Here is a 25,361-nt window from a genome sequence, read left to right as displayed (position 1 = left end):
AGGACTGTAATCGCTCGCTCGCACGCGAGCTTGCACGCCCACTCACTCACTGGCCAAGATATAGCAAAGCAGTGCGACAAAAAACAACAACACAGAGTTACACATGGGATAAACAAACGTACAGTCAATAACACAATAGAAAATGATGTGTACAGTGTACAGTGCAAATGTAGAAGAGTAGGGAGGTAAGGCAATAAATAGGCCATAGTGGCGAAATAATAACAATTTAGCATTAACACTGGAGTGATAGATGTGCAGATGATGATGTGCAAGTAGAGATACTGGGGTGCAAAAGCGCAAAAAGATAAATAACGATATGGGTATGACGTAGTCGGGTGTGCTATTTACAGATTGGCTATGTACAGGCACAGTGATCAGTAAACTGCTCTGACAACTGATGCTTAAAGTTAGAGAGGGAGATATAAGACTCAAGCTTCAGTGATTTTGGCAATTTGTTCCAGTCAATTGGCACCGGAGAACTGGAAGGAAAGGCGGCCAAAGGAAGTGTTGGCTTTGGGGATGACCAGTGAAATATACCTGCTGGAGTGTGTGCTACGGGTGAGTGTTGCAATGGTGACCAGTGAGCTGAGATAAGGTGGGGCTTTACCTAGCAAAGACTTATAGATGACCTGGAGCCAGTGGGTTTGGTGACGAATATGTAGTGAGGGCCAGCCAACGAGAGCATACAGTTCGCAGTGCTGGGTAGTATATAGGGCTTTGGTGACAAAATGGATCGTATTGTGATAGACTACATCCAGTTTGCTGAGTAGAGTGTTGGAGGCTATTTTGTAAATGACATCGCCGAAGTCAAGGATCGGTAGGATAGTCAGTTTTACGAGGGTATGTTTGGCAGCATGAGTGAAGGATGCTTTGTTGCAAAATAGGGAGCCGATTCTAGATTTCATTTTGGATTGGAGATGCTTAATGTGAATCTGGATGGAGAGTTTACAGTCTAACCAGACACCTATGTATTTGTAGTTGTCCACATATTCTAAGTCAGAACTGTCCAGAGTAGTGATGCTAGTCGGGCGGAGTGTGTGCCGGCAGCAATCGGCTAGCTGAGAGAGGGGCCTAGCTCGAGGCTAGCTCCAGGCTAACTGGTGCTTGCTTCGGGACAGAGACATTAGCCAGGAGTAGCCATTCGGATAGCAGCTAGCTAGCTGCGATGATCCGGTGTAAGGGTTCTTCCAGCTCTTACTAAATCATCCCCCTCCAAATGAATCTCCTCTCTGTGAATACCTACTCCCTAAACAGCTGTGTGTTTGTGTGAATACCAGTATTACGAGTGAACAGTATTACCCATGGAAAGAGATCACTTTAACACAACTGACCCAGAAGAAATGTCAGGAATGATTTTCCTGTTATTATTTTATTATTTTGTGGGAAATGATTTTGAGCGGTCATTGAGTATAGACACAATACTTCTATGTCTTTTTAGTTCATTTTGCATCAGATGAGCAAATGGAACACTTCTAGTTGGTCAGCTGGTTAGGGTTATCGCTAAGATTAATACTCCACTTGCTTTGTAGTGAATGACCTTGGGATTCACTGGGATCTCAGAGTAAGAAGAGTTAATTACACACACACACACACACACACACACACACACACACACACACACACACACCACATCCCACCTGCCACCTGTTCTGAGCTGCAGTTGAACTGTGGCTCATTGTGAATCTAATGGAGGTCTAGCGGCTGTATGCAAAGCAGGCCCAGTATCCCAGCAGCACCTAGAGGAGGGGGGACTCAGGAAGGAATTCTGGGAGGAGGTGGAGCTTCTAGGGAGAAAGACTGATATATCAGTCAGAGGAACAGAAAGACAGATTATACAGAATCAGAATCACATGGAGTCAATTATCTATTACATTTCTAAGGGAATTGAATGAAAGAAGTTTAAATCTAAGAACTTACTTGTTCACGTACATTTCCCTTTTACATGATTATCTCTACATTATGGACATGAGGTAGCATTTACTGTACAAAAATAAATACAACTTTAGCCTATAGTTTGTACCCAGTGGATCAGTGTGGACCTCCGAGAGTTTTGGAGCTCTCTACCTTGAGACTGGTCCCTCTATTGGCCCTGGCTCCATCAAAGAGAGCTGCTGTTGTCAGCTGATCCCAGGACTGTTTTCTCTCTGTCTGTTCAAGTGAAGAGGAGGATAAAATAATATTTTCATTCCTTCAATGACTTCTGTTTCCGTGGTGACCTTGACAGGGAAATCACGCGAGAGGTGAGCGTTTGGGCTTTAAAGAGATGACATCTGCTGTGGTTTGGCCTGTGTGTGGTGGTCTGCTCTCCGCTGTGATCAGGGTCTGTGCTGTGCGCCCTCCCCTGTGCTGTGAGGAGAGAGCGTATGGAGAACAAGGCTGTTGTTTTGACGCGTCATTTTATAGGCTTTGAAGTAACGTGTGTCCGAATACAAATGTACAAAATTACAATAGGGATTTATTGTCGTCCAACATTTTCAGAGCTACGTAAAAGCAATCGGAAATACTCCAATCCTGCAGAAATATTCTGCACAGCTAGTCATCCTAGTCTCAAGAGGTGATGATTGGTTATCCTAACAGCTCCCCCCTGTAACAGAGCAGAACTGGATATGCCTCTTCAACGTCCACAACAGACCCCATTCCCCAGTTGGCCTGCACCCCCCTCCCCTGCACCAGCCGTAATGCTGCATAGAGCCATGAGCCTGAGCCAGATCTAGAGGCTGAGCCTGCCTATCCTGCTCAGTGAGGCTCAACTTAGGCAGGCTCCTACAGCCAGCCCTCCCCCAATCCTCATCCACATCACTGGGCCAGCTCTAAATCACAGTCCTTCTACAGCTCCTCCTGCTTTAGCCGGGGAACTTCAGCATTCATGTTTGATCAGAGCCAAAGAGCAGGGAAAATAACAGCTCTTCATGGATATAGTAATAGTTGAATAGGAAACATCCCCAGTAATATCTGGGATAATGGTGGGCCGTGTACTGTATAGCCAGTAGGCAGTGGTGTGTGTGCTGGCTCCCTGTGGCTTTTTTGACACGTGTACAGTCCTGTTTCTGTCAAGATGGCAACCGTAATGCAAGCCCTGCCGAGCAAGAAGAGGAAGGGCAATTTAAGGCACGTTAGCCTCATGTCCCCGTTGCTACTTTTCTGCCTTTTTTTCCCACAGCTTGTGGTCTTAAATTGGCATCATGGTATCATTTTGACGATGCTGCGTATGATGAATAATCCAACCAGAATACATTTTTTTTTTAAATTAAGTATTGCGCTATTTATTGATGAATCACAGAGAGAAGTCTCTTGATGACAGAGCGATTATGTTTTCCCCCCTGGGCAGTTGACATATTTAAGCATTACAAAAAACCTCTTGTTATCTAACCCTACCATCGTGTACATAGAAAAAAGAGTGTTGTTTGTTGATTGCCCGTGCTGTTGTTTTTTTTAAATGTTGGATGGGATCAGAGATGGAGAAACAGGAGATGCTCCTTAAGGGCAGTGCACTCATACAGTGAAAAGTACACTAACTGCCTCCCTGCCTGTCAGTCTGCTGACGTTGCCCAATAAATAGGTCAGTGTTTTACCCTACAGTCAGTGAAGGATAAGGAATGTATGGGCGCCTGTGATACGTCCATCTTTAGCTGTCCCTGTGGACACTGACCACTCAGCAGTACTAAAGCATCCATTAGTCATGTGACTAGCCAGAGGGCCACACCCATGGGGGAGGGAAAAGAAGGGAACTTCCTGCAGTCAACCTGCTGATGACATCATACGTGTACAGCAGAGATATAGTTAACTAACAGTGCAAATGCTTTTACTTTCTATGTACTTATCCTTTCACTTCTAGTGCATTGATTCTAGCTCCCAGTATTTACAGTATAGTGTATTGTGCGTTCCCTGATGAATAGATAGAGTACTCATTGAGTATGCTTGATATTACAGACCCCAATGCCTGCGGTTGTTGACACAAATCATCATATTCATGAATATGCCCCTGTGGCCTACACGCAGGTGTAGTCTTGATGATGTAGTCCTTGTAGAGGACCATGAGTCAGAGGTGCCATCGATGAAGCCCTGTGCTGTGGCCCGGTGGCCCTGTCTGTCTGTGGAGGAATAATGGGATGCATTCGCAAGTGTTGTTTCAATGACCTGCGGGCGGAAGGCTTTGAACTTCCTTTCACTTTGATTGGCTGACCAGATAAGGGACCTGATTGGTCTGTGTTATTACTGTAATGGTCACATAAGGCCTGCGTCTGGGCGCTGGATATGAACATAGTACAACACTGCTAATAGTGACCTAATGAAAAGCACAACTGTTTTACCACAAGGCAGTATAGACGATCTCTCAACATGGCGCCTGTTTTTACGTAACAAGGGCCATGACTGATGACATCATGGTAACCACAGGATTGATATCTTTCTCAGAGGTAGGCTATTGAGTCTAGCATGGAATATTTCATGATTAACAGGACAGAGATACGGGCCCTAAGTTCCTCCAGGAACGAAGAGGATCAAGTAAATAAGTTAGGTTAGAGACATTGGAAATCAGTTGATCTTTTCTGATCAAAGATACCGGGTAGCGTTAGCCGCTTGTGATCAATCTAACGCCGTACTCTAAGCTGTTCCCAGATAGTGTGCAGGGTAACCATACTGCAGGTCGGGAGACAGACAGTCCTGTATTCTGTAAAAGTGAAACTAACGACCTCTCACTCCTCGTGGGGAGAGTGACACAATCTAACAGAAGCCCTCATGTGCATTCAGGTATATCCAGAAAAACTGCTTCACATGGGGAATATACTGTAGCGTGACTCACCACACCCAAACAAGTGTAGGAACTAGCTTTGTGTTGACTGTTTCAGTCCCACCCATATAAAAAAAATACTATTGTTTACTAAATAACAAACTATAGTATATGCTAGTATATACTGCAGTGTTTTTACATTGCTGTAGTATTTACTATAGTGTTTTTGTTTTACTATCTTTGACACAGAACTGGGTCTTCCTCCTTGAGGAAACCTACTGGACATATACTAAAAGAGGACATTTCCATAACCTGTAGGCAACACAATATATGGTCAATACTTGGCATGTAGGTTTCTCACTCATGGGGGGCACAAATTGGGCAATGGGGGAGAGAAATGGGTGGGGTATATGCAAATTAAATATGAGCATATCGACACAGTCTGTACTATAGTATTCTACAGTATACTACAGTTTACGACAGAATTCTATAGTAGGCCTGAGTACTATATTATCGAGGGTTACTACAGTGTGTAGGATAATATGTTGCAGTTTACTACTGAATTCTACAGTAAGTTCTACACATGATCAAGGGATACTACATTGTGCAGTATAGTATTCTACAATTTACTAAAGTTTACTACAGAATTCTATGGTAAGTAATGCACATGATCGAGGGATACTACATTGTGCAGTATAGTATTCTACAATTGACTACAGTTTACTGCAGAATTCTATAGTAAATACTGTTGTATTCTATAGTAAACTGTAGTATTTTTTTCATGTGGGCAGGGACAAGGCTACTTTAGTGTCTTATCACTGAAAACACACCCTCTCTCTCACTCACTTACACACACATATACTGTACATACACACACTGCAGCACTTATCTGCTTTATGAGGTGGAGTCAGCCCATCTCCCCACACTGTGAGTGAACCACCTCTGTCTACCTCTCTGACAGACATAAATCAGGGGGTTTCTCATGGGAATGATCTGACTTAAATCTAACAAACTGTTTTCCCATGCTGAGGCTTGATGATGTAACAAACTCTCCACAAACATTTAGATAAAGGCTTCTAATCCACACACACTCAAGCGCGCATGCACACACACTACAGTAGGGATGGGCGCGGTTAATTGAATATCCGGATATACGAACGTATTTTAGTGATCAATTACTTGGGGGTGGCAGGTAGCCTAGTGGTTAGGGCTTTGGACTAGTAACCCGCAAGGTTGCTAGATCAAATCCCCAAGCTGACAAGGTAAAAATCTGTTGTTCTGCCCCTGCCTTGTTAACCCGCTGTTGTCATTAGGCCTATTTTAAGAACGCAAAACACTCACCAGAAAAACTTATTACAGAATCAGTTCCATCATGGTGAAAATATTACCTTTCTTTCACTGTTGCTGTTAGCCAAACCACTGGAGAAAAGCAGCATGTCTTCTGTTTACCTCTGCCATTCATCGAGAGTCAATAGCAATTACTATCCGGATAATTTAAAAAAATTATGATATTAGTCGAATAATCAAATAATTTAAAATCTGCATCCATACCACGCATAGGCACACACACGCACACGCACTTCAAATGGGAAACCTGGAACAAGATGGCGCCAACGATGGTCGCCCTGTTGCTAGCTCGCAGGCTTTTGTTTATTTTAGTGTTATTTTTTACTTTAATTGAACAGAAAGGTTCCAGTGTTATGTCCTATGAATGACAAGAACTTCTGGACATCAGATCGAGGATAACTCACCACAAGTTTGAATTTCCGGAGCTGGATCCTTTGTCTGGATTACCCGAAGCAGTTCCTTTCATCACTGGAGCCCTTTTTCCAAGAAGATGCAGCCGGAGAAGGGTAAGGCGAGCTTTAGTACTAGTCCGATTTAAGTTAAAAGGGTAAACCACCCTCCGCTTCCTAGTATATTACTTGCTAATGTACAGTCTGTGGAAAATAAAGTTTGCAAGCTCAGAGCGCTGATTACCTACCAGATAAATACAAGAGACTAACTTAACTGCCTCACATAGACTTGGATTTTGGGGGAGGGGCCTTTATCAGGCTATACAGCCATCAGGGTTTTCCAGACATCGCATGGACTAGGAAAAATTACTTTGTGGGAAAAACAAAGGCGGAGGAGTATGTTAAAATCAACAACTCATAGTGCGATTGTAGGAATGTACAAAACCCTTAAGAGTTTCTGTTCCCCTGACCTGGAGTACCTCACGATCAAATGCCAACTCCATTATCTCCTGAGAAAAGGCACCTGTGGTAAGGTCTGTACAACGCTGGTCTGACCAATCGGAATCCATGCTACAAGACTGTTTTGTTCATGTGGACAGGGATATGTTCCGGGCCGCCTCTGGGAATAACATCAACAAATACACTGACTCTGTCTCTGGGTTCATCAGAAGGTGCATAGAAGATGTTGTTCCTATAGTGATGATTAGAATATACCCAAACCAAAATCCTTGGATAGATAGCAGCATTCGCACAAAACTGAAAGCAAGAATCAACGCATTTAACCACGGCAAGGTGACTGGAAACATGGACGGAGTACAAACAGACCACCTATGACCTCCACAAGACAATCAAAGAGGCGAAAAGACAGTACAGGGAGAAAGTGGAGTCGCAATTCAATGGCTGAGACATGAGACGTATGTGGCAGGGACTTCAGAGTGTCACTGCTTATAAAGGGAAAAACAGCACACCTTTTTCCCACGCTTCGAGGAAAACAACACAGAGCCGCCGAATTGGACCCCCGCTGCTCAAGAGGACTGCGGGCTTCCGATCTCTGTAGCTGACGTGAGTAGGACCTTCAAGCGTGTTAACCCTCGCAAGGCTGCTGGCCCAGACGGCATCCCAAGCCACACTCTCAGAGCATGCGCAGACCAGCTGGCTGGAATGTTTACGGACATTTTCAACCTCTCCATATCCCAGTCTGTCATCCCCACTTGCTTCAAGATGGCCACCATTGTTCCTATGCCCAAGCATGCAAAGGTAACTGAACTAAATGACTATTGACCCTCACACATTCACTTCTGTCATCATGAAGTGCTTGGAAAGGCTAATCAAGGACCATATCACCTCCACCTCCATTGAACCACTGCAATTTGTATACCGCCCCAACAGATCCACGGACAACACAATCACCATTGCACTGCACACCGCCCTATCCCACTTGGACAAGAGGAATACCTATGTGAGAATCCTGTTTTTAGACTATAGCTCAGCTTTTAACACCGTAGTGTTCTCTAAACTTGTCACTAAGCTTAGGGCCTTGGGTCTGAACTCCTCCCTGTGCCATTGGGTCCTAGATTTCCTGAGGGTCGGCAACAACACCTCCGCCACACTGATCCTCAACACGGGGGCCCCACAGGGGAGTCTGCTCAGCCCCATCCTGTACTCCCTGTTCACCCATGACTGCGTGGCCAAGCACGACTCCAACTCATCAAGTTTGCTAACGACACGACAGTGTTAGGCCTGATTAGCAACAACAATGAGACAGCCTACAGTGAGGAGGTGAGGGCCCTGGTGGAGTGGTGCCAGGAAAATAACCTCTCCCTCAACATCAACAAAATGAAGGAGCTGACCGTGGACTACAGGAGACAGAAGAGGAAGCATGCTCCCATCCACATTGATGGGCCACAGTGGATAGGGTCAAAAGCTTCAAAGTTCCTTGGTGTGCGTATCACTGAGGACCTGGAATGGTCTCACCACACCGACAGCGTGGTGAGGACAACAGCGCCCCTAGAACTTCAGTCAGCTGAAGAAATTTGGCATGACCCCAGGACCTTCACGAGCGTCCACAGATTCTGTGGGCTGCATCACTACCTGATATGGCAATTGCACCACCCTCAAACAGCATTGCTCTGTGCGGTCAGCCCAACGCATCATCAGGGGCACGATGCCTGCCCTCCAGGACATTTACAGCACAAAGGAAGGCCAAAAAGATCATTAAGGACCTGAGCCACAGACTGTTTACTCTGCTACGGTCTGACAGACAGAGTCAGTACAGATGCATCAAAGCCAAGGCCGAGAGACAAAAAAACTGCTTCTATTACCAGACCATCAGACTGTTGAACAGCTTCTATTACCAGGCCATCAGACTGTTGAACAGCTTCTACTACCAGGCCATCAGACTGTTGAACAGCTTCTATTACCAGGCCATCAGACTGTTGAACAGCTTCTATTACCAGGCCATCAGACTGTTGAACAGCTTCTATTACCAGGCCATCAGACTGTTGAACAGCTTATATTACCATCAGACTGTTGAACAGCTTATTTTACCATCAGACTGTTGAACAGCTTCTATCACCAGGCCATCAGACTGTTGAACAGCTTCTACTACCAGGCCATCAGACTGTTGAACAGCTTCTATCACCAGGCCTTCAGACTGTTGAACAGCTTCTATCACCAGACCATCAGACTGTTGAACAGCTTCTATCACCAGGACTTCAGACTGTTAAACAGCTTCTATCACCAGACCATCAGACTGTTGAACAGCTTCTATTACCAGGACTTCAGACTGTTGAACAGCTTCTATCACCAGACCAGCAGACTGTTGAACAACTTCTATTACCAGGCCTTCAGACTGTTGAACAGCGATTACTAGCCGTCTACCAGGTGATGCTCACTCACTCACATGAAACACACACAAGCTGTCACACACACTTCATACTCACAAACACACACACATACACACTCACCCACTCACACACAGCAAACACTGCTGTCCCATGTCATAGAGACATTGAACCAATGGACACTTCCCGTTTCACAATGTTTCACAAAAACTGTATTCCTGCAACGCTTGTGATTGTTTTCACATTTCATTTATGCCCTTTCTTGCACTATGATTTTTTTGGGGGCACCATGATGTTCTGATAAACATCCCAAAAAAATTGCATTCAAGCCTCAGTTTTGGATTTATTAAATTTTTCGACAGTGTGCAGGTCTCCATCTCTTTCAATACTGTATTCCCGACATCGCTCATTCTAATGTTTATACTACTGTACTTTGTTTTTAGCTACACTGCTTTTACACACCGCATATACTGGATTCTACTAATGTACATATAATTCTTAGTATTGTCACACCCTGGCCATACAGAGGCTTTTATTCTCTATTTTGGTTAGTCCAGGGTGTGACTAAGGTGGGCATTCTAGTTTCTTTATTTCTATGTTTTCTATTTCTTTGTGTTTGGCCGGGTGTGGTTCTCAATCAGAGACAGCTGTCTATCGTTGTCTCTGATTGAGAACCATATTGTTTTGTTCGGTGTCATTTTGATTAAATAAAAGAAAATGTACACTCACCACGCTGCACCTTGGTCCTCTCCTTTCAACAGCCGTGACAAGTATATCTGGTGTAAATTCATCCTCTGTATGTGCATATAGATTGCATTTTGATTAATGTTACAGTGCTATCTGGTTTGTTAATTGGATTCGTCCCGACATTCATTCTTCATTTCTTGTTGTACTTTCTTTTTCTTTTCTTTTTTTTACATTAAAATGATTTGTGAACTTGTTTGACGTTTTACTGTATTTTTAGGCGCTAGTAACATCAGCATTTCGCCACACCAGCTATAACATCTGCTAAGCTGTATACGCGACCGACAAGCTTCGATTTGATTTGACACACACAGACATTTGCAAGTGGTCCGGGAGTGAATCCTGTGCTGCCTGGTGGCTTTTGTTCACTAATGTAGGTCTCCAGTCTAAGAGGCTGCGTGGCCCTGAGACTGTTGGACTGTAAATCACATGATGGGCCTCCAGGGCGAGGCTGTGAAAAGAGCCTAAGATGGAGGATGAGGGAGGGGATGAGAGATTTTAAACATGTAGCCCAGCGCTCACTCTCCATATCCCGGTTGCGATTTCACAGTCGAACAAAGTCATTGGACACCATTCCAGCGCCAGACAGCTCATTAGCTCGCGTCCTTCTAACAGCCTGAGAAGAATGTGCTGTCTCTTGAAGGTTGCGCTTCCTTGACTTTCACTTGGTTACATTGGGAGAGGGAATTACCCTAATTTAACTGAATCTGTAGCTGTTTTCCTCATCTCAAACTGTAGTCAACAGGGTTCAGGTTGACAATGAGTATACTGTCTTGAGCCTAACCTTAACTTGCACAGATGAATCCCCATAGATTCTTCCAGATGGCTATCCCATCTTTATCCGGGAGCCCTCTCCACATGACCTAAATAGGTCAATGTTCCTGATGTAGTTGGAATCCCTAACTAGGGGTGTGCTCTACTGCAAGCTGCAGATCTGTCTTACTGTCCTGTATGCTGCTGCCATTCCTAGAGGGCCTACTGTTTACTATGCGGAGCATGCTCCTGTCACTCTCATGATATTACCCTGGTCCTGATGCTCCAGGAGAGGGCTTCAAAAGCCCACAGCTGCAATAACAATGTAAGAGAGCAGCAGAGAAAAATAAGAAACTCTGTTGGAGCCTCTGCTTCATATTATATTACTGCCCTAACCTAGGCCCTACCCTTACTGGGCCCTACCCTTGCTGCAGCTGAGCAGCCATGCCCTATAACACACATTCTAAATCGCTGGCCCAAACGTCCGCCTCACACATTCACATTTAGGTACAGAGATGCCTGAGAGGATGTTGTGTGACGTGTAACAGGCATAGCAACGTAATGGAACACAATGTGACATACACTGCAAATGGCGAGATATGTTTCTGAAACATGTTTCGTCGTGGGCCTACATAAAACATAGATCGATTGGAACGTCAAGTGTGTTTTAATAACTGGAAGCGCCTGTTTGTACTGAGGCCTGGTTGAATCTCTGATGATCAGGCTACACATGGAAAATACCGTACTGGCTGCAACTGCAATAGTACAGTAGTCCAGGATTTTACATCGGGGATGTAACAGTTTGACTATGCTGAGGACTAAATTGTCTGTTTACAGATGCTTCCTAATGAAGTCAGATGTGTACTAGTGGATTTATCTCCCCCTAGATGAATATAAGTCGATGGGCTGCAGTCTCCATACTATACACTTTCTTGTCAGTTTCTCTCCATCATCTCAGCGGACGATGATCTCAGCAAAGATCTGTGATCTACTTGGAGCTTCTGTCGAATGTAGTCATTCAGATGTGAACATGGTTTTATAGCTAGATGTTTTCCAGTCTCTAAATCTTGTGATTGGATTGTTTTTTCCTCTGGCACACGGCAGATCTAAAACATTACACAGAGTAGTTCCTGAACACAGAGGCCTTCCTTCAAGAAAAATATTAGGAACCAGAGAGTGAAACTATGACAGGAAATTGTAGGTCTAAGTAAAGACAGATTATGGGATCTTGTGCCCCCCCCCCCGGAGCACAGAGAGAGCCCTTCTTGTGACCCGTGGAGATTTAAAACACGCTGGCTTGAGGCTGCTCATGCCTCTACTGACAGCGAACATTACACAGTGAGGGGGAGACAGACAGCCATCCAGAGACTATTACCTTGTAGAGTTTTGTTGAACTCCTGACAAAGTCTTACAGCAATTGTACTCAAGTTCAAAACCATTACAACATTCCTCAAATTTCTTGATTCAGTTATTTGGAATGATTTATTTTTTTTGAAATGTGGGATGGATGTTGATCTGTTTAAAGCCTGCAGTGTGCAGAGGGAGTGGTGGCTTTCGAGTATATTTTGCTATCTCAGGGGAGAGCCTGTAGGCATGGCTCTCTTCTCTCTTTCCACTTTGATCCTAAGAATCGCTTACTTTATCATAGCCTCATGCTAAACTTCCCTCTCTCTTGTTTTCCCCCTTCGTCCTAGGATACTGTGAGTGTTACTAAAGATGTCCGATAGTGTCGATATTGAAGAGAAACCGCCAGCCCCTCCCTTGAGAATGAACAGTAGTTCCCGAGACTCTTCATCAGTGAATCACGGCTCCAAACCTCTCCCAATGGCTCCTGAAGAGAAGAACAAGAAGGTTCGCCTGCGCTCCATCTTCCCTGGAGGAGACAAGAGTGAGTAGACATCTGCATCACCCTTTACTATAGTATAGAACTAGGGCCCTGAGTATGTCCTGACCACGTCACCTAAATATGAATAGCTAGGCCTGGAGTTCTTGTGGGTTTCCACGAAACCCGAGACATCCTCACTGGCTCACGAGGTCAAGTGAAAACAAGGAACCCATTGATCAGTGATAGAGTCACATCACTGTTTTATTAGGGTTAGGAGCCCTCTCTGAGCTATGCAATTTGGGATATGGGTATTGTATTTATTTTTAGCTCTCCCCTCGGCAAAAAAGTGAAACAATCTCAGTTATATAAAAGTTGCTAGAGTCATATAATCCTTGTAAAAACAGTTCTTATTCAAATAATATTGAAAATCACTGTTCAAGAATAATGATACCGATTTCAACGTACAGTGCATTCGGAAAAGTATTCAGACCCCTTGACCATTTCTACATTTTGTTAGGTTACAGCCTTATTCTAAAATGTATAATTGTTTTTTCAATCGACACACAATACCCCATAATGACAAAGCAAAAACTGTTTTTTATTAAAAATGTAAAACAAAAAAATGACATTTATATACAGTACCAGTCAAAAGTTTGGAAACACTCATTCTTACTCATTCAAGGGTTTTTCTTTATTTGTACTATTTTCTACATTGTAGAGTAATAGTGAAGGCATCAAAACTATGAAATAATGCATATGGAATCATGTAGTGACCAAAAAGTATGAAACATATCAAAATATATTTTTTTTATATTTGAGATTCTTCAAAGTAGCCACCCTTTGCCTTGACAGCTTTGCACACTCTTGGCATTCTCTCAACCAGATTCATGAGGCCACCTGGAATGCATTTCAATTAACAGGGGTGCCTTGTTGAAAGTTAATTTGTGGAATTTCTTTCCTTCTTAATGCATTTGAGCCAATCAGTTGTGTTGTGGCAAGGTAGGGGTGGTATACAGAAGATAGCTCTATTTGGTAAGGGCCAAGTCCATATTATCTCAAATAAGAAAAGAAAAACAACAACGAATTGCTGCAAAGAAACTACTACTGAAGGACACCAATAATAATAAGACATTTGCTTGGGTCTAGAAACACAAGCAATATACATTAGACTGTTGGAAATCTGTCCTTTGGTCTGATGAGTCCAAATGTGAGATTTTTGCTTCCAACCGTCGTGTCTTTGTGAGACGCGGAGTAGGCGAACAGATGATCTCTGCATGTGTGTTCCCACCATGAAGCACGGGGGAGGAGGTGTCTGTGATTTATTTAGAATTCAAGGCACACCTACCCAGCATGGCTACCACAGCATTCTGCAGCGATATGCCATCCCATCTGGTTTGGGATTAGTGGGACTATCATTTGTTTTTCAACAGAACAATGACACAACCCACCTCCAGGCTTTGTAAGGGCTATTTGACCAAGAAGGAAAGTGATGGAGTGCTGTATCAGATGACCTGGCCTCCACAATCACCCAACCTCAACCCAATTGAGATGGTTTGGGATGAGTTAAAATCAAACGTTTTGTCACATGCGCCGAATACAATAAGTGTAGACCTTAACGTGAAATGCTTACTTTATACAAGCCCTTAACCAACAGTGCAGTTCAAGAAGAGCTAAGAAAATATTGACCAAATAAACGAAAGTAAAAAAATTATAATTTAGAGTAACACAATTACGTAACAATAATGAGGCTATATACAGGGGGTACCGGTACCGAGTCAGTGTGCGGGGGTACAGGATAGTTGAGGTAATTTGTACACGTAGGTAGGGGTGAAGTGACTCTGTATAGATAATATACAGCGAGTAGCAGCAGTGTACAGTACAACAAACAAATGGAGGTGTGGGGTGGTCAATGTAATAGTCTGGTGGCCATTTGATTAATTGTTCAGCAGTCTTATGGCTTAGGGGTAGAAGCTGTGAAGGAGCCTTTTGGTTCCTTACCGCTTGCCATACGGTTGCAGAGAAAACAGACTGTGACTTGGGTGACTGGAGTCTCTGACAATTTTATGGGCTTTCCGCTGACTATTATATAGGTCCTGGATGGCAGGAAGCTTGGCCCCAGAGATGTACTGGGTCGTACGCACTACCCTCTGTAGCGCCTTACGGTCAGATGCCGAGCAGTTGCCTTACCAGGCGGTGAGGGAACCGGTCAGGATGCTCTCGATGGTGCAGCTGTAGAACTTTTTGAGGATCTGGGGACCCATACCAAATCCTTTTAGTCTCCTGAGGGGGAAAATGTTTTGTCGTGCCCTCTTCACAACTGTCTTGGTATGTTTGGACCATGATAGTTTGTTGGTGATGTGGACACCAATGAACTTGAAACTCTCGACCCACTCCACTACATTCCCATTGATGTTAATGGGGGCATGTTCGGACCACCTTTTCCTGTAGTCCACGATCAGCTCCTTTGTCTTGCTCACATTGAGGGAGAGGTTGTTGTCCTGGCACCACACTGTCAGTTCTCTGACCTCCTCCCTATAGGCTGTTTCATCGTTGTCGGTGTTTAGTCATCGTTGTCGGTGTTAAGGTGTTTAGTCACCGGGGTCCTTAGCTTAGTGATGAGCTTCATAGGCACTATGGTGTTGAACGCTGAGCTGTAGTCAATGGACAGCATTCTCACATAGGTGTTCCTTTTGTCCAGGTGGGAAAGGGCAGTGTGGAGTGCGATTGAGATTGCGTCATCTGTGGATCTGTTTGGGCGGTATACGAATTGGAGTGGGTCTAGGTTATCCAAGAGGATGCTGTTGATGTGAGGCATGACCAACCTATCAAAGCACTTCATGGCTACCGACATGAGTGCTAAGGGGCGGTAATCATTTAGGCAGGTTACCTTCGCTTCCTTGGGCACAGGCACTATGGTGGTCTGCTTGAAACATGCAGGTATTACATACTCAGTCAGGGAGAAGTTGAAAATGTCAGTGAAGACACTTGCCATTTGGACCGCAGAATGAAGGAAAAGCAGCCAACAAGTGCTCAGCATATGTGGGAACTCCTTCAATACTGTTGGAAAAGCATTCCAGGTGAAACTGGTTGACAGAATGCCAAGAGTGTGCAACGCTATCATCAAGGCAAAGGGTGGCTATTTTGAAGAATCTGAAATATATAATATATTTTGATTTGTTTAACACTTTTTTGGTTACTACATGATTCCATATGTGTTATGTCATAGTTTTGTTGCCTTCATTATTATTCTACAATGTAGAAAATTGTAAAAGTAAAGAAAAACCCTTGAATGAGTAGGAGTGTCCAAACCTTTGACTGGTACTGTAAGTATTCAGACCCTTTACTCAGTACTTTGTTGAAGCAACTTTGGCAGCGATTACAGCCTTGAGTCTTCTTGGGTATGACGCTACAAGCTTTCCTGTATTTGGGGAGTTTCTCCCATTCTTCTCTGCAGATCCTCTCAAGCTCTGTCAGGTTGGATGGGGAGCGTTGCTGCACAGCTATAGTCAGGTCTCTCCAGAGATTGGGTTCAAGTCCGAGCTCTGTCTGGGCCACTCAAGGACATTCAGAGACTTGTTCAGAAGCAGCTCCTGCGTTGTCTTGGCTGTGTGCTTAGGGTCGTTGTCCTGTTGGAATGTGAACCTTTGCCCCCAGTTGGAGGTACGCACTTTGGAGCAGGTTTTCATCAAGGATCTCTCTGTACTTTGCTCCGTTCATCCTTCCCTCGATCCTGACTAGTCTCCCAGTCCCTGCAGCTGAAAAACATTCCCACAGCATGATGCTGCCACCACCATGCTTCACCGTAGGCATGGTGCCAGGTTTGCTCCAGACCTGATGCTTGGCATTCAGGCCAAAGAGTTCAATCTTGGTTTCATCAGACCAGAGAATCTTGTTTCTTGAGTCTTTAGGTGCCTTATGGCAAACTCCAAGCGGGCTGTCATGTGCCTATTGCTGAGGAGTGGGTTCCGTCTGGCCACTTTACCATAAAGACCTGATTGGTGGAGGGCTGCAGAGATGGTTGTTCTTCTGGAAGGTTCTCGCATCTCCACATGGGAACTCTAGAGCTCTGTCAGAGTGACTATCGGGTTCTTGGTCACCTGCCTGACCAAGGCACTTCTCCACCGATTGATCAGTTTGGTTAGGCGGCCAGCTCTAGGAAGAATCTTGGTGGTTCTAAACTTCTTCCATTTAAGAATGATAGAGGCAACACTGTTCTTGGGGACCTTCAATGCTGCAGAAATGTTTTGGTACCCTTCCCCAGATCTGTGTCTTGACACATTCCTGTCTCTGAGCTCTATGAACAATTCTTTCAACCTCATGGCTTGGTTTTTGCTCTGACATGCACTGTTAACTGTGGGACCTTATATAGACAGGTGTGTGCCTTTCCAAATAATGTCCAATCATTTGAATTTACCACAGGTGGACTCCAATCAAGTTGTAGAAACATCTCAAGGATGATCAATGGAAACAGGATGCACCTGAGCTCAATTTCGAGTCTCATGGCAATGGGTGTGTTTTTATTTTTTATAAATGTGCAAACATTTCTAAAATCCAGTTTTTGCTTTGTCATTATGGGGTGATGTGTGTAGATTGCTGAGGATAAAAAAATAAAAAATACATTTTTTAGAATAAGGTTGTAATGTAACAAAATGTGGAAAAAGTCAAGGGGTCTGAATACTTTCCGAAGGCACTGTATCATCTCTTTAAAATCCCTGTCCCTGTATTAGAAATAGATCTGCATGTTCTTTTGTTCCTCCGTGCAGCAAACAAGAAGAAGGAGAAGGAGCGTCCTGAGATCTCCCTGCCCTCAGACTTTGAGCACACCATCCATGTTGGTTTTGACGCTGTTACAGGGGAGTTCACTGTAAGTTTCAGTTTCAGTGTCACATTATTTTTGTCGTATGTACAGGATACACGTGGTATATCACCGTCTAACGAATTGCTTACTTGCAGGCTCCTTCTCGACAATGCAACAACAATAAGAACTAATAAAAGATAAGAATACGAACATCAAGTAAATGGCTTATTAGAATAGAATAAACATTTTAGCATAAGTATATTACAGGAAGGCACAATTTATAGTCCAATAGTACATCTTTAAGTGACAGATCAAGGTATTTCCAGTGCATATATTTATACAGTATATCACAGACAAGGAAGGTGTCTAGTAGTAGCTATTAGTACACCCTTATCACCCATATTACCACTACTCGTTAACTATAACCCAGACATGAAAAGGTGTGCAGAGGCGGTAGCAATGAGGTCAAAGAGTGGATCTAACCCCTGACCTATGACCTGTGACCTCTCTCCCCCAGGGCATCCCAGAGCAGTGGGCACGCCTCCTTCAGACCTCCAACATCACCAAGCTGGAGCAGAAGAAGAACCCTCAGGCCGTGCTGGACGTGCTCAAGTTCTACGACTCCAAAGAGACGGTCAACAACCAGAAATACATGAGTTTCACCTCCGGAGGTGAGAACACAAAAACACACAATGCCCAGATCATCTCGCTGTCATACGTTTTCTGAATTAAAAAATTATAAAATGTGATACTGAGCAAAAGCTTTGACTATTTATTGGAGAGTCTACATGCTGACATCTGTCAGCGTGTTGTCACTGTTAGAGAATTGGACGTCGGGCAATGATTCCTTTCTCTTTCAGACAAATCCGCACATGGATACATAGCAGTCAACACTCTGGTAAGTGCTCACCCATTTCAAACATGTCCCTTTCCTCTCAACAACTAATTAGCCCACATTTATTGAAGGAGAAACAAATAAGAGCTTGCACTCGTTGTAGTATTCTCTCCTCAGACGTAGAGTGCTGTGGAGCTTTTGTAAGGACTGTAAGCGAAGACTGTCTATTATCATTACCCTGACCTCACACGACTGTCTCAGAGTCTAAACGTCCCTTTGGAAATCAGCCTAATGACTCTCTCTGGGCTGCCACAATGGCTCAGTTTATTTTAATGATGAACCGTTTTGTCATATTTCATATATTTTGAAAACCATTGTCCCTATAGGCCCTTGATCGGGTAGTTGTGTGCGGGTAACTGTCTACACAAGTGATGGAACCAATCTCCTCACTGTATGATAGCTAGACTGGTAAGTTCTAGTCGGAACTAGAAGCACAAGCATTTCGCTACACTCGCATTAACATCTGCGAACCCGTGTGTGTATGTGACCAATACAATTAGATTTGATTTGATTTGGGGGGGAAAAGTTGCTATTGACTAAATATTCTTTGGACAGTTTCATTGGTGGACTGAGAAAGAAGACTCAGATGGTCATGTGCATTTAGTCTTTCTGTCTGTTGGCACTTTACCTCTGGATTGGGTGTGAGGAGTCTGAGCACGGAGACCCTTCTCTCTATTATGGTTTTGTTATGTCTGGAGAAGGCTGTTGTTCCCAGGCGATGGTGCCGGGCCTGTTGACTCCCAGCCCTCTGAGGGTCCTGACGAAGTGTTGATAGAGCAGGTCCGTAAGGAGCCGGGTTCCTGAGCCTGGCAGTGGGTACCACGCCTCTCCGTCGCTCAGCCCTCTGATATGTGTAATAACACGGTGGTGTTAAGTTACAGTCCCGAAGTGAAAGCTTCTGCCACTAATATCACTGTGGTGATCACCTTGGCATCTCCACTCCCCAAAACATGATTTGTGTCTCTTCACCCATGAAAATCTCTCCTCAGTATGTGAGGATCCATTCATCTGTGTTAGATGTTGATGATGTCATTTATTCCCCATCACTCCGTAGCGGTCCCCTGCCCTCTGCCCTCAACCCGTCCCGCTGTAGTCCAGTCCATTGCTCTGTAATGTTGTGTGGGTCTGTGTTCAGTAAATCCTCCCATTTTCAACCTTCACATTCAGAACCGACTGCTGTCGTCTGGGCCTCCTGTCAGCCATAGAACCTGCAGCGCATTATTTGACAAGGTAACTCCTCCATATTACTTTCTACAAACCTCTACATTAGCTATACTCTAAATTGAACCATTTTGAACTCTTAATGTTGTTGACGCTAGATTTGCCCAATTATCCAGGCTCCATTGGATGAAAATGAACAGGACTTACCAATGAACATGACTTGCCATCCGCAAATGTTTGAGATTTTAGAGACATCGTCGTTCTCTATATTTAACGTGAATCTGGCTACATTTCGTAATGTAATGGATGCATCTCTATTTCACCACAATTCCTTTAACCAATTCCAAATGGCCCATCCTTTAACTGCAGGGGCTGTGAGGCGCATGCCTGAGAGGGCTGTGACGATTCTCACATTCCTGCACGTCTGATCCCATGTGCACCACGCAGCCAATATGTGCCTTGCTTTAATAGTCCATCGGCTGTTTGGATCTGGCCGCATGGCCCAGTAGAAACCTGCTAGCCTAGCGCTACTTACCATTAGCCAGCTAGCCTCTCATCTCCTCTGGCCGCCTTCAGCTCTATCTGTTCTGTCTCTCGGGCTCTTCTCAGAACACTGACCCTTCTTATCCCCCCCCCATGGCAGGGCTTAAATCAGACCACCTTCCACTGCCAAACGAAGGACCGCTGGCTTGCCACCATTGCATAGCCTGCAGCTAGTCTTTGGCTGTTCTTTGCCATCTTACATTGCATACTCAGGCTAGAGATGGATGAAATCTATCCCACCTTACAGAACAGGTTCACCCAGATGATGGTGTTTATGATGGCGTACTGTACAGAGGGGAGAGACATGAGAAATCATTTACAGAGGAGCAAATAGGGATAGGGACCATCATAGTTGGCATTGTGGCCTACCGTACTGTAAGACTGGATTATGTTTTTAGTGGCTCTGGTTGGAGTTGGAGTGTTGGGTCAGGGGTTGTTTTGCATGTTTGGTTCTCCAGGTCCAACTGTATGCTGTATTATGCAGTTCTATGAGCTGACGCGGAAATACATCACGACAGAGTTTATCAGGGCGACAGGGTAGCCTAGTGGTTAGAGCGTTGGACTAGTAACCGTGAAGGTTGCAACTTCAAATCCCCGAGCTGACAAGGTACAAATCTGTCGTTCTGCCCCTGAACAGGCAGTTAACCCACTGTTCCTAGGCCGTCATTGTAAATATTTTTGTTTGTTCTTAACTGACTTGCCTAGTAGAATAAAATAAAAAAAATCCCCGTTAGCCTTGTTGTAGCATGTTTTCTAATTTGAACTGTTCTTAACTCTCATTTTAACTCTGTTTTTAACTCTCATTTTAACTCTGCTTTTGCTGTAAAATTATTCACTCTCACCCCCCCCCCCCCCCCCCCACCCAAATACCATCCATGCCATACCCCGTTCTCTTGTCTTTTCTCTTTCTGGTACATACCTCAGCCCATAAGCCATTATAGTAGCTATCCTCTCCAGGTTTAAGCAAGCTGATCATGTCGAATAACTACATTCCTAATTACACGTGTCAAATCCATTACAATCTTTCTGTTTTACCCCATCCTAGTTCACAGCCGAGCACCCTGTTGTAATAGAAGGTGTTTATTGTGAGCTTGGACATGCTTCATTACATGGACCATTAGGAGTCCCTGGACTAACCATTGACAGTAATGCAGGTGATGCGGTCTGTCCCAGCGGTGTCAGATTGTCACAGTCCAACGTACTACAGACCTCCTCACTGACGTCTTGTTTTACCCCCCAGGGTGCAAAGACATCCACAGAGCCCCCGATAGCGCCCCCTGTGTCAGAGGAGGAGGAGGAGGAGGAGGAAGAAGAGGAGGAGGATGACGATGATGACAATGAGCTTCCGCCCGTCATCGCACCTCGACCTGAGCACACTAAATCTGTGAGTCACACTGAGGTTATGAACGATGACTTAAAACCTTGTTACAGATCTAGACAGACTTACAGTCTTACTATCTCAACAACTCAACTCACTACAGAGCTGTAGAGTGTTCATGTTTCCCTGCTCCTCTCTGACTGTGTCTGTGTCCTACTCCTCTCTGATCATGACTGTGTCCTACTCCTCTCTGACCGTGACTGTGTCCTGCACCTCTCTGATCGTGACTGTGTCCTGATCCTCTCTGATCGTGACTGTGTCCTACTCCTCTCTGATCGTGACTGTGTCCTACTCCTCTCTGACCGTGACTGTGTCCTACTCCTCTCTGACCGTGACTGTGTCCTGCACCTCTCTGATTGTGACAGTGTCCTACTCCTCTCTGACCGTGACTGTGTCCTACTCCTCTCTGACCGTGACTGTGTCCTGCTCCTCTCTGATCGTGATTGTGTCCTACTCCTCTCTGATCGTGACTGTGTCCTACTCCTCTCTGATCGTGACTGTGTCCTACTCCTCTCTGATCGTGACTGTGTCCTGATCCTCTCTGACCGTGACTGTGTCCTGATCCTCTCTGATCGTGACTGTGTCCTACTCCTCTCTGATCGTGACTGTGTCCTACTCCTCTCTGATCGTGACTGTGTCCTGATCCTCTCTGACCGTGACTGTGTCCTGCACCTCTCTGATCGTGACTGTGTCCTGATCCTCTCTGATCGTGACTGTGTCCTACTCCTCTCTGATCGTGACTGTGTCCTACTCCTCTCTGACCGTGACTGTGTCCTACTCCTCTCTGACCGTGACTGTGTCCTGCTCCTCTCTGATCGTGACTGTGTCCTACACCTCTCTGATCGTGACTGTGTCCTGATCCTCTCTGACCGTGACTGTGTCCTGCACCTCTCTGATCGTGACTGTGTCCTGATCCTCTCTGATCGTGACTGTGTCCTACTCCTCTCTGATCGTGACTGTGTCCTACTCCTCTCTGACCGTGACTGTGTCCCACTCCTCTCTGATCGTGACTGTGTCCTACTCCCCTCTGACCGTGACTGTGTCCTGCACCTCTCTGATCGTGACTGTGTCCTACTCCTCTCTGACCGTGACTGTGTCCTGCACCTCTCTGATCGTGACTGTGTCCTGATCCTCTCTGATCGTGACTGTGTCCTACTCCTCTCTGATCGTGACTGTGTCCTACTCCTCTCTGACCGTGACTGTGTCCTGCTCCTCTCTGATCGTGACTGTGTCCTACTCCTCTCTGATCGTGACTGTGTCCTACTCCTCTCTGATCGTGACTGTGTCCTACTCCTCTCTGATCGTGACTGTGTCCTACTCCTCTCTGATCGTGACTGTGTCCTGCTCCTCTCTGACTGTGGCTGTGTCCTCCTCCTCTCTGACCGTGACTGTGTCCTGCTCCTCTCTTACCGTGACTGTGTCCTACTCCTCTCTGACCGTGACTGTGTCCTACTCCTCTCTGACCGTGACTGTGTCCTACTCCTCTCTGACCGTGACTGTGTCCTACTCCTCTCTGATCGTGACTGTGTCCTGATCCTCTCTGACCGTGACTGTGTCCTACTCCTCTCTGACCGTGACTGTGTCCTGCTCCTCTCTGACCGTGACTGTGTCCTACTCCTCTCTGACCGTGACTGTGTCCTGATCCTCTCTGACCATGACTGTGTCCTACTCCTCTCTGACCGTGACTGTGTCCTACTCCTCTCTGACCGTGACTGTGTCCTGATCCTCTCTGACCGTGACTGTGTCCTACTCCTCTCTGACCGTGACTGTGTCCTGATCCTCTCTGATCGTGACTGTGTCCTACTCCTCTCTGACCGTGACTGTGTCCTGCACCTCTCTGATCGTGACTGTGTCCTACTCCTCTCTGACCGTGACTGTGTCCTGCACCTCTCTGATCGTGACTGTGTCCTGATCCTCTCTGATCGTGACTGTGTCCTACTCCTCTCTGATCGTGACTGTGTCCTGCTCCTCTCTGACCGTGATTGTGTCCTGCTCCTCTCTGATCGTGACTGTGTCCTACTCCTCTCTGATCGTGACTGTGTCCTACTCCTCTCTGATCGTGACTGTGTCCTACTCCTCTCTGATCGTGACTGTGTCCTGCTCCTCTCTGACTGTGGCTGTGTCCTCCTCCTCTCTGACCGTGACTGTGTCCTGCTCCTCTCTGACCGTGACTGTGTCCTACTCCTCTCTGACCGTGACTGTGTCCTACTCCTCTCTGACCGTGACTGTGTCCTGATCCTCTCTGACCGTGACTGTGTCCTGATCCTCTCTGACCGTGACTGTGTCCTGATCCTCTCTGACCGTGACTGTGTCCTGATCCTCTCTGACCGTGACTGTGTCCTACTCCTCTCTGACCGTGACTGTGTCCTACTCCTCTCTGATCGTGACTGTGTCCTACTCCTCTCTGACCGTGACTGTGTCCTACTCCTCTCTGATCGTGACTGTGTCCTACTCCTCTCTGATCGTGACTGTGTCCTACTCCTCTCTGACCGTGACTGTGTCCTGCTCCTCTCTGATCGTGACTGTGTCCTACTCCTCTCTGATCGTGACTGTGTCCTACTCCTCTCTGATCGTGACTGTGTCCTACTCCTCTCTGATCGTGACTGTGTCCTGCTCCTCTCTGACTGTGGCTGTGTCCTCCTCCTCTCTGACCGTGACTGTGTCCTGCTCCTCTCTGACCGTGACTGTGTCCTACTCCTCTCTGACCGTGACTGTGTCCTACTCCTCTCTGACCGTGACTGTGTCCTGATCCTCTCTGACCGTGACTGTGTCCTGATCCTCTCTGACCGTGACTGTGTCCTGATCCTCTCTGACCGTGACTGTGTCCTACTCCTCTCTGACCGTGACTGTGTCCTACTCCTCTCTGGCCGTGACTGTGTCCTGCACCTCTCTGACCGTGACTGTGTCCTGATCCTCTCTGACCGTGACTGTGTCCTGATCCTCTCTGACCGTGACTGTGTCCTACTCCTCTCTGATCGTGACTGTGTCCTGCTCCTCTCTGACCATGACTGTGTCCTGCTCCTCTCTGACCGTGACTGTGTCCTGCTCCTCTCTGACTGTGACTGTGTCCTCCTCCTCTGCGTACAGATATACACCCGCTCTGTCATCGAGCCCTTGGCGCCTCCCGCCCCTGTGAAGGAGGTCACAACCCCGCCGGAGTCCCAGGTCTTACCAGAGAACACATCCAGCACTCTGTACCGCAACACAGACCGGCAGAAGAAGAAGTCCAAGATGACAGACGAGGAGATTCTGGAGCGACTGAGTATGTTGTCTCTCTGTGGACCTATGGAGCATGGAGAGTCCCATAGAGAGTGTGCTGTAACTATACTGTGTTGTGTGTCTAGGTCTCCAAACCCATCCTATTGCAGTGATTAGTGTGGGCTGCTCAGTAAGCCAGAGATTACAGCCTTAGGATGGCCAAGCGCCCCTCCGTAGTCTGAGTGCTGCAGTGTCTGCCTGTGTCCCTGTCCAAAAACATCAGCAGTGCTCTACTGAGCAGGCCAACCGTTCAGCATGCAGCAGTGTATTTGGCTGCAGTACGATGCCCCACAGCGGGCCACATCCCTGAGTGGCGTGGGCAGAGGAGTGTGTGTGTAATGCAGGGTTGCCCTCCCCATGGTCGTGCTGTATGTGTGTGTGTGTGTGTGTGTGTGTGTGTGTGTGTGTGTGTGTGTGTGTCTCAGCCTGACCTAGACCCCCTATTGTCATGCTCTCACACCCTCTACACTCTCCACTAATCACCTCTCTCTGTCCTCCCAGGGAGCATTGTGAGTGTGGGGGACCCCAAAAAGAAGTACACACGCTTTGAGAAAATAGGACAAGGGTAAGTCCACCTTCAATCCAAATCCACCAGCTACTTACTTCCTCTTATTGGACCAAAGTAGTCTTTGGTAGTCAGCCCAGCGTCTTTGGTAGTCAGCCCAGCGTCTTTGGTAGTCAGCCCAGCGTCTTTGGTA

General features: G+C 45.9%; 1 protein-coding gene and 1 non-coding gene across 3 annotated transcripts in view; one reads left to right on the top strand and one right to left on the bottom strand.

Annotated features, from left to right (window-relative positions):
* Nucleotides 1-25,361, top strand: part of LOC110534031 (serine/threonine-protein kinase PAK 3) — a 54,593-nt gene that overhangs the window by 14,637 nt on the left and 14,595 nt on the right. Inside the window, exons 2-9 of one of the 2 annotated variants that reach the window (XM_021618666.2) lie at nt 12,500-12,693; nt 17,394-17,494; nt 17,946-18,099; nt 18,289-18,326; nt 19,491-19,553; nt 21,268-21,411; nt 24,493-24,667; nt 25,165-25,228. In XM_021618666.2, the coding sequence (XP_021474341.1) occupies nt 12,522-12,693; nt 17,394-17,494; nt 17,946-18,099; nt 18,289-18,326; nt 19,491-19,553; nt 21,268-21,411; nt 24,493-24,667; nt 25,165-25,228 (911 nt within the window). In that variant the 5' untranslated portion in view covers nt 12,500-12,521. Of the gene's footprint in view, nt 1-12,499; nt 12,694-17,095; nt 17,140-17,393; nt 17,495-17,945; nt 18,100-18,288; nt 18,327-19,490; nt 19,554-21,267; nt 21,412-24,492; nt 24,668-25,164; nt 25,229-25,361 lie in introns of those variants that run through there. The other variant, XM_036990430.1, reaches the window with a different exon arrangement.
* LOC118937071 lies at nt 4,981-5,034 on the bottom strand. The gene has a single exon (XR_005034467.1). It is a non-coding gene; the product is annotated as a U7 small nuclear RNA (small nuclear RNA).

The sequence above is a fragment of the Oncorhynchus mykiss genome, chromosome 10 (assembly GCF_013265735.2).
Source record: "Oncorhynchus mykiss isolate Arlee chromosome 10, USDA_OmykA_1.1, whole genome shotgun sequence".
Lineage (NCBI taxonomy): Eukaryota > Metazoa > Chordata > Actinopteri > Salmoniformes > Salmonidae > Oncorhynchus > Oncorhynchus mykiss.
Note: the sequence above shows the minus strand (reverse complement) of the source record. Positions and strands in the feature narration are given on the sequence as shown.